General features: G+C 38.6%; 1 protein-coding gene across 1 annotated transcript in view; it reads right to left on the bottom strand.

The window, feature by feature from the left end:
- LOC102194036 (golgin subfamily A member 6-like protein 22) overlaps positions 1–1,931 on the bottom strand; it is a 9,065-nt gene extending 7,134 nt beyond the window's left edge. The window contains exon 1 of the mRNA XM_005753973.2: positions 1,583–1,931. Within this exon, the coding sequence (XP_005754030.2) occupies positions 1,583–1,871 (289 nt within the window). The 5' untranslated portion in view covers positions 1,872–1,931. The remainder of the gene's footprint in view (positions 1–1,582) is intronic.
- Positions 1,932–9,279: the final 7,348 nt, after the last annotated feature.

Raw genomic sequence — 9,279 nt, 5'->3', positions numbered from 1 at the left:
ATCTCAATTTGACCAAAAAATGACTTAGGCACTTATGCTATGAAGCTAACGATATGTAAAACCATTAAAATACAAAATTTTTCACCAGACCTGGCATGTGTGCAAAATTTCATGAGTTTTTGAGCATGTTAAAGCCCTCAAAAAGGCCCTTGTTTTGCCTGAATAATAATAATAAGAAGAAACGGAGCAGATACAATAGGGCCTTTGCACTGTCAGTGCCCGGGCCCTAAAAATTAATAAAAAATGTAAAACTATGCTTACCAGTTACATTAAATGTGACAACAAATTGTCCTACACAAGTATCAATACGTAACGAATTGGGAAACACACCGATTGCAATTATAATGGTGGGTTTTAATGTAAGGACCTGGTGATGTAGAGCTTTGCTGATTCCGATCAGCTGACGGTCCCTGGCCAGTCTATCAGTGTATGTCTAAGACAGACCTCTCTCACTATTGTCATAGCCTCTCTAAACAATAACCGCTATGTAATTTTGACAATATATTTCTTCTGTCATCAGCCTCAAGAGGGAGACGTCAAATCAAATGAGAATTAGCCCCCACAAAAAATAAAAGCCAAAATCCACCACAAGATTAGGAAAATGTTTACAACAACTTCAGTGCCAAGATCTCATAAATACACCTTTATGCTTCCGAAGAATTCAGAGGACAAGTAGCAAAGAGGAAAAACATCAGCATTGATTTCAGACTGTTGCTGCTCATCAATCTGTGAAGTGTTATTAGGCCCTTTCCGAATAATGTGATCTACATCTTATTCAAGACTGTTTTCAAGAACAAAGTAGTATGTATGAGATTTTCAAAGATGCATCTAAACTAGAGATGGACCGATACCGATACGCAATATCGGATCGGTCCATCTCTAATCTAAACAAACCAAAAATTTATGGAACAATCTAGTGTGGACAGATGTGGCCAAAGCAGAGATGTATGGACATAATGCACAAAAATCATTTTGGAGAAAACCAAACCAAGCATATCAGCACAAACACCTTATACAAAATGTGAGATCTGTCTGAGAGCTAAAACTTGGACCAAACTGAGTCATCAACAGGACGATGATTCCAAGCACAGCCAGACATCTACCACAGAATGGCTGAAAAAGAAAATGAAATGAACGTGTTGCAATAGTCCTGCCAAAGTCCAGACCTCAGCCTGGAGTTTGCAATAAGGCCAAAATTCTCTGGCCTGATGAAACAAACATTGAACTATTTGGCTTGCAGGTATCGAGAACAGTGCAATTCAAAGGGACAGGAGATGCCCTGGCTCACCTCTCATTACATCTGAGAGAGAGTATAAAAGGCCTTAACATCCAGTCTTTCATGTTTAAAATTATAATGCTAAATGTAGTTTGTATGTACTTTTGTAAATATCAAAAAATATTTATTCTTAATCAAAAATACAACCAAGTATAAGTCTAATTAATATGATGAATGAGAACTGGAGGTTGAGTAAGAATAATGTCTGTTCTAATGTCTGGATTTTATGTGTGTAGACAGGATCTTCAACCTTGGCATATTTATAAGTTTTATAAAACCCATGAAAGTATATAAAAAAATACTTACAAAGGCCTATGTCATGTAGATTCAAGTTTTTCAGTTCTGCCTGGAGTGTGGTGATTTTATCCACATAGACACGTGTAAACATGGTGAGTGTATAGCTTGATTCATCGTTGCCAGATGTCATCTTTTCCACTGTTTCCAGCAGCTTTGATATCTGCGCTTTGTCTTTGACATTGAGAACGACAGATCTTCCTCCACAGCTCTCACAGAGCTCCTGGATGTCCTGGTTTTTCTTTACAAAGTTAAGAACAGCTGGATCTGTAGGATCTGAGTCCACAGTGAACAGAATCATGGTGAAGTCATTGACTCGAGAGCTGAATGTGTCCTGGATGGTCTCTAACTCTCCCTTGTCTTCATCTGTGAGGGGAGCCACAGGTAGGACCAGGATGAAGGCATGGACACCCTCAGGATCACAGAGGGAGATACACCTGAGTGATTCCTCCATCACTGCCTCCTGAGGTTTTCCATACAAGGCAGGCAGCTCCACCAGGGAAACCCAACGTCCACACACCTCTCCCTGATGTTTAACACACTCTGATGAGTTGGAGGCTGAATGAAGCTCAGTCTGACCTAAAATGGCCTTGGCTGCTGAAGTCTTCTCTGCTCCTCTCCTCCCAAACAGAACCAGGTTTAAAGAAGGCTTGTTGTGCCCAGGAATGATTTTCTCAATCTCAACCATTAGCGTTTTACGTGTAGTGTCATTTATTCCACACATTCTGTCCCCACATTCCTTAACAAGCTTATTTACACTGTTACTGATCTTCTTTTCTGTCAGGATGACCATCGAGTATTTAAAGGCATCATGACCAAACAAGCTCAGGATGAAGTTCAGTCTTTCTCTCTTCTTCTCATTGAAATCAGAATCCACTAGCAGCAGAAGAACATTTGGTCCAGGTGAGCAAAGTCTGATGCACCTCTCCACCTGTGTTCTTACTACATCTTCAGTTTGACTGAGCATGTCTGGAGTTTTCACGACTGTTACAGAGTTTCCTCTCCACTCCCCACAGGAGGCCACACATTGTTTTGTTGTTTGGAATCTTTTCAAATAAGAATCTTGAGTTTTTAGAATCAAATTAAACAGTTTTCCCTTTTTGTCCTCATTTCTCCCCAAAAGTACAATCCTGAAGGAAGATGCTGAAATGAAAAAGAGAAAAAACAAAGTCACAGTTCAGAGTTGGTTTTCACTTGCTAAAACTATGACAATGCTGGTAGTTTGACATAAATCAAGAGTCCTTTCTAAAGGCTATGTATCTCAAACAGAACGCAAAGCATTTGATTAGTTAAGTGAATTTTTTTCTTTGTGAGAGATGGTCTGATTAGACCACTATCGTTTGTGGAAACAACATTAATATGACAATGCCAGCGTGTTAGCTCAGTTCCATGTTTTTGTAAAATACAGTGGAACTGGCCTCAAGGGTCAAATGAACTATAAAGTGACTAACAACTGACTGCCAGCTAAATGGATGTTTTCTGGGGCAGCATTTAAGAGTGGCTGTAATAAAACTTTGCTTTTTCTATATTGAACCTCACTGAGCAGCTATAGTGTGATTATTAAATCACATTTGATTATGACTTACACCATTTGTTGTTGTTACAAAAAACTACCAGCCTGTAAGGAAGACATTCTTTGTCATGGTCCTGGGTCGTGCGACCCAGTGTTTTGTGTTTTAGCCTATTTTGATGTTTATTCTTTGTTTAGGGTCACTAAGGCAGTCCAGCCATTTGTACATATCACCCGTGTATTAAGTCTCCCTTGCCCTTCGTGTGTTTATGTCTGCGTGTCTTATATTGTCAAGTCCATGCTGTCAGTGATGTCATCTCCTCTGTACTATGTCTCCCCGGTTCATGTGTCTTGTCTAATCTCCATGTTTCCTGTTTTACTTTGAAAGTCTGTATTCACGGTCAGTGTATTCAGTTTCACTCCTTTTGTCCTGTCGTTAAGTTCATGTGTGTCAGCTGTGTTCCCATGTGTGGCCACTTCCCCTGATCATCCCTCGTGTGTATTTAGTCTCTGTGTTTCATACAGTCTGTCTGGCGTCGTCTGTGTTATCACCCCCCTGTGTTCCACCCTCGATGTTTCCATGCCCGGTCTGTTGTGTTCTCAGTCATAGTTCATAGTTCAACCTTAGTTCATTCCCAGTTTAGGTTTCTGTTTAGTTTTGCTTTTGTGCTGCCCTTATCCTTGTTCATTTCTCTTGCATAACCAGCCACAAATAAAGGCTCGCTTTTTGTTAAAGTTCACTACTGCATCCTCGGTTTGTGTTCGCTCCTGGGTCCACCGCACATATTCCGCACGGTCTGCCTCCGCAGACTGTGACATTCTTAGGTTTACTGAAGTCATTTATACTGGCTGTTCGAATGGTGAAGAAAGAAAATGCTAACCACCACTAATGACAACCAATCAGCTGCCTCTCAGATGCAAACATGCTGGGAGTTGGTAAAATATTTGTAATGCATGATTGTTATACGACAAAAGCAATTTATGAAGAATACTACTAAATGAAAAAAGTACCTTTTACAGGATCCTGGTTGACAGTGACCGTTTCTCCTTGTGTCAGGCTTGGTCGGTAACTGGGCAAACCAGATGTAGTGGCTGTGGAAACATTACAGCTCACGTGATCTCCATCACTCTGCTGTACAATTTTTCCCATAGCTTTTACCAGTTGACGTTGTTCAAGGTTCTGCCGAAACAAGTTGTCTTTACATTTCTTGATCATATCTGTTACCGGTAGATGCTGCAGATAGTTTTCAGTGGAACCAGAGCTCTGACCACCAGGCGATGATATCACTATCAATGAGTGATCAAATGATAGATCGCTGAAGTTTTCCAGGACTGATTGTAGCTTCTTCTGGTTTTCCCCAGTGAAGGTTTCAGGCTGTATAACCAACAAGAAGACGTGAGGTCCCGGTTCAGAGAGACTCTTACATTTGTTTATAATCTCTGTCAGTTGGTCATCAGACATGTTCGGATCCAGCAGATCAGGAGCATTGATGAGAGCTATGGTTTTGTCTTCCACAGGTCCGGTCACTCTCAGACAGGTATTCCATTCTTTCTCAGCATTGAACACGGTCTCTCCGATGAGAACATTTCCCACTGAACTCCTCTCAGACCAGCTGTTGCCCAGCAAAACAACCTTCAGCTCAGACACTGAGAAGAAAATTCAGATATGTAAAGAATCACATTATTATTAAAAATATTCAAAAACCTATCAAACTATATCCACATTATATGTCCATTATGGTGTCATACAAATCTGATCTCGCAGTTTGTTGCAACATTTGTTTATGTTTTTTTAATTGATTTTTCATTTAAGAAAATCTGATAAAAAATGATCAATGCATAAAAATGCTTCATACAAGACAATGTAAACCCTGATACCTGAACAATGACTGGAATCACTGTAAATACTTTGAGTAGTTGTTGGTGATCCAGAAAACAAACAAAATAAAGGACATGTTATTGTCATTCTGTGCATTTGGGATTTAATTTGTAAAGAGATTAAAACAGGTACACCCTGATCAGAAATCCTGCAGATGGTACGCAAAGTTGATAAGTTATGTTTCTTCATTAATCTGAGTTAATAAAGAAACTCTATTGTGCAGTCGGCAGTGACAATAAAAAAACATTTATAATGAATTTTTACAACTAAAGAAGAACAATCAAATGAACACTATACATGCAAACCTAATTAAGCACAGTAGTACTCTGATCTTGTTTACTTTGACTTACTATCAGGTCGCAGACGTCCATAGCTGCTGCTGCGCTTCAGAGGTTGACCTGTAAGTATACATAAATGTCACTCTTATGCATTCTTTGGGAGGTCAACTTCCTTTCCCATATGGCACTGGAATATTTTTAAAACAACTTAAGGTTCATACACCTTTTTCAGGGTCAAATTCAAGCACTTTTTAAATACTTTCAAGGTCCATTTTCAAGCTTTTCCAGCACAATACCAAAAAAAAAATATGCATGTTTCACTTTGCATCACCTCAGTAAGACAATGTGAAAATGTTAAAACATAGAAAAACACACCACACAAAAATACTGCAAAAGGAAAAGGTTGCCTTATGTGCATATAGTGTTTAAACTCAAAAGGCACATTTCACTTAAACATTAAGATGAGCAAATGAGAAAAAAATCAACTTGTTAGAGATATTCATCTCCTCTTGAAAAAATACAAAAAATACAACACCACTTCTCATCAGATATTGATGCTTCTTTCCTATTTGACACAAAAAATAGGAAACTGATTTTTGTTTCTTTAAAGTTAATTCTCAATAAAAGTAACTGTAAGATGTTTACTTGCTGTCCAGTAGCGGTTTTTGATAGGGGCGTTGCCCGGGGTGGGGGGCGGCAACACGGGCATCAGCAAAAAAATAAATAAAAAATTGCTCGTACCCATGCTGCCCCGACATCAGCCAGCGCATATTGGGAATGTCACAGGCACCGATCGGTTTTCTATCGCCCATTTGCTGGGAGTAAGGGCGCCCTCCGTTTGCGAGGTGCGCCTGCTGCTAGTTGCACAGGGAGGAGAGGGCGGGAATTCTCTGGTCGGCTGGAGCTCGCAAAATAAAACAAAATAAAAACAAACCAACAAACACGAAAACAGCAGACATTATAATACAGACTTTTAATCTGCACCGATGTTTTTTCGAAATTCTATAAGCGAAAAGTGAGCGAGAGCCCTCAGTGTGCGAGCTCGCTGCTGAAGTCAAAGTAAACTTTATTGTCATCTCTGCTACATACAGTCCAGCATATAGAGAGACGAGACGACGAGTTACAGCAGTGCAAGTAAACAAACAATAAATATAAGAAGAGTAAGAAAATAAATCTACACTTTAGGACTCGGGGTAAAGGATCAATAACAATTTATAATTTACAGTTTGATGATTTAAAGTCTCACACACAACCTGTTGAAAGGGGGCCGGCTGCTTCCAAGTGGAGCACATTTCATTCATAATGTTGTAAATACAAGCCCATTATCTACTCATGATTTGAATCCTGGGTTGTGCGAAATCCCAGAAATAAACCTTAGACAAAGTGAATCTGTGAACTAAGGTGTAGGTGTGTTAGATCATGTTGTGGTGATCCTCGTTGGGGGATTTGTGTTCATACTGGAGTGCAAAATTAAAACCAGTGGAAGATGGACAAGAAAAGTTCAAAGTCATCAGGGCGCCAAACAGGCTAGGACTGCCACTGTTGCTGTCTATATTATTGTTGAAGTCCTAAATTATGACCTTTAAAATGTTTGTGCTAATAACATCATGTGCAGTAAGACAGACATGGAGAACAGACTTTAAGAATGCACAAGCATCTACCTAATATCTATTTATTTAATGTATCATGTGATATTATTGTGTACAATTATAATTTATTGTTCATCTCTGTTAAATAAACAGGCAGCCTTAAAGTATGAAATACTCATATATGAAATTTGTCTATTAGAGTCTCAGGGCTGATAGAGCCCCACAGGCCTCAATGTGAGCTTGAAGCCATTATAATGTTTAAGTTGTTTAATGTGCAGGTGCTCACGATAAACAGTTTTGAATGAAAGTCAGGGAACTTTGGTAGCACAAAAAAGGGACTATTCTTTGTGCCCATCGGTCCGTTACGTTACCATCATTTCCTCCCTAAGGTGTCATAAAAGCACCAAGTTAATGAAAAAGCTGCAGCAATGCACATAAATATAAACAGTATTCTATTTACTTACTACTGACAACTTCACTTTTACCCTTTAATCAGAAAACCTTAAGTTGGCTAGTTATGTATCGGGCTAATGTTTATAACTTTCACTTGAGGGAAATAACTCACATTATCATGCCATAACTAACTGCTGTACTAGCGCTGCCATGCAGTGGTGCAAGGCAGCCCAGGAGGAGAAATTTTGCTTTCAGACTTTGCGACTCATTTTATTTTTCTATCTGATGTGCTGCAATCAGATAGTTAGAAGAACCACATCTAAAATTCAAGCACTTTTCAAACCTTGAAAAGACAATATTAAAATCCAAGCATTTTCAAGGAGTTTAAGCACCCGTACGAATTCTGTTAATTCATGTATGTAAAATGTTTAAAATCCCCCTGAAACATTTTTATTAGCTCTGAATGAATAAAATGTAAAAGTTAAAAATCTTTATCAATTAACACCATGCAATTTCCTGAGAATAAAATCACACCAAAATTAAGTTATAAACTGAAATCACAAGCTAATCAAACCCTTTTTTATAAGGTGATATATATTTATAAGGCTTGCAGATGTGCCGAGAATTTCAATCTGGTACCTAGACGCTGTCACTCTACTGCTGGCTTGCAAAATTCAACATTTTGGATCAAATTATCATCAGTATGTGCAGAGGAGGTCAGGAAACAAGTTCAGCAGGGAGTCTTCAGCCATTTGTAAAACACAGTGGAGGCTCTATTATGATTTGAGGCTGTATTTCATCCAGTGGTGTTGGGGATCTTGTCAGAATTTATTGAAATTATAAATATACCATCAGATTTTGATCTATCATGCGATATCATCTGGAAAACTGACAATTAATGGCTTCATTTTTCAGCGTTACTGAAGCAGTGTGGGATCATCTTGACAGAAAACAGAACAAAAGAAAGAAAAATCCAAAGAAGAGCTTTGAATGTCTGTCAGGAAGCCTGGAGAAATATTCCTGAAGATTACTTAAAGACATTACAGAAAGCTGCTTCAGAAGTTTCAGGCTCATTAGATTTATACAAACTTGCTTTCTGCCTTACATACTTAAATAAAAATCTATAATAGCACAATTGAAAAATTGCTGCACTTATTTCCAATTTTCTTAGCAAAATATAAAGAAACTAGTAGATGCTTAAGACTTTTGTACAGCAGTATTTTTTTATGTGACCTACAGGAACGCTGGATGAAATTAAGTTTTACTCAAATCCAGCACCTTTATATTTTTGCAAAAGTCTATCAATATCCACTGCAATGGACACATGTGATTAATGATACTGCCAGGTTCTTGATACCAGCTGATTATTCCTCCTACTGCCAGCTTAGTCGCATTTGTTGGAGTGTGGTGCAGTAGGCTCAGGTGAATTGCGAATTCCACCCTGTATGTGTTTTTTTCTTCTAGCACTTTGAGCCATAACCAAACAGCTAAATGTACACTGTCACCACCCGCTGGCTGGAGTAAGCATGGAAATGTTATCTCATTTAATCTTAGGTATAACTTAGGTATAAAGTTGAAGAATTGGTTACAGCTGCATAATTCAGTGGAAGTGTTCATGCATGAGGAAATGTGCTATAATGGATGCAGAACTGCACTTACCAGCTTCATAAGTTGCCGAAATGGACTCTGCTGGAAACATCATTGAGTGGTTCAGCTGGTGGGAAGAATAAAACTATTTAGCTCTTTAAAAGCCATAGTTGAATATAATGAATGAGTGTTAAAGCTCCGCAAGTAAACACTTACTTCTCTGGGTGTTCCCGAGGTCTCAGATCTGAAGGATTTCTAAAAAAGCGTTGTCATCTTTACACCAACTTTACAGCACAAGAAGAAGAACAGCAGATATACGTTTTAGATGTGAGTTAGAGTTAATAAACTAAATGAAAAATGTTCCATTCAGTTTTATTTATACAGTGCCTTATCACAGCAGCGGCCTCAAGGCACTATACTGTAACTTAAAGGCCTTCATTAATATAGAGAAAAACCCAGTGATCATATGACTC

The sequence above is a fragment of the Pundamilia nyererei genome, unplaced genomic scaffold, assembly GCF_000239375.1.
Source record: "Pundamilia nyererei isolate P.nyererei 1_Seehausen unplaced genomic scaffold, PunNye1.0 scaffold00488, whole genome shotgun sequence".
NCBI classification, from domain to species: Eukaryota; Metazoa; Chordata; class Actinopteri; order Cichliformes; family Cichlidae; genus Pundamilia; species Pundamilia nyererei.
The sequence above is the reverse complement of the archived record's forward strand: the minus strand, read 5'-3'. Positions and strand labels throughout refer to the sequence as shown.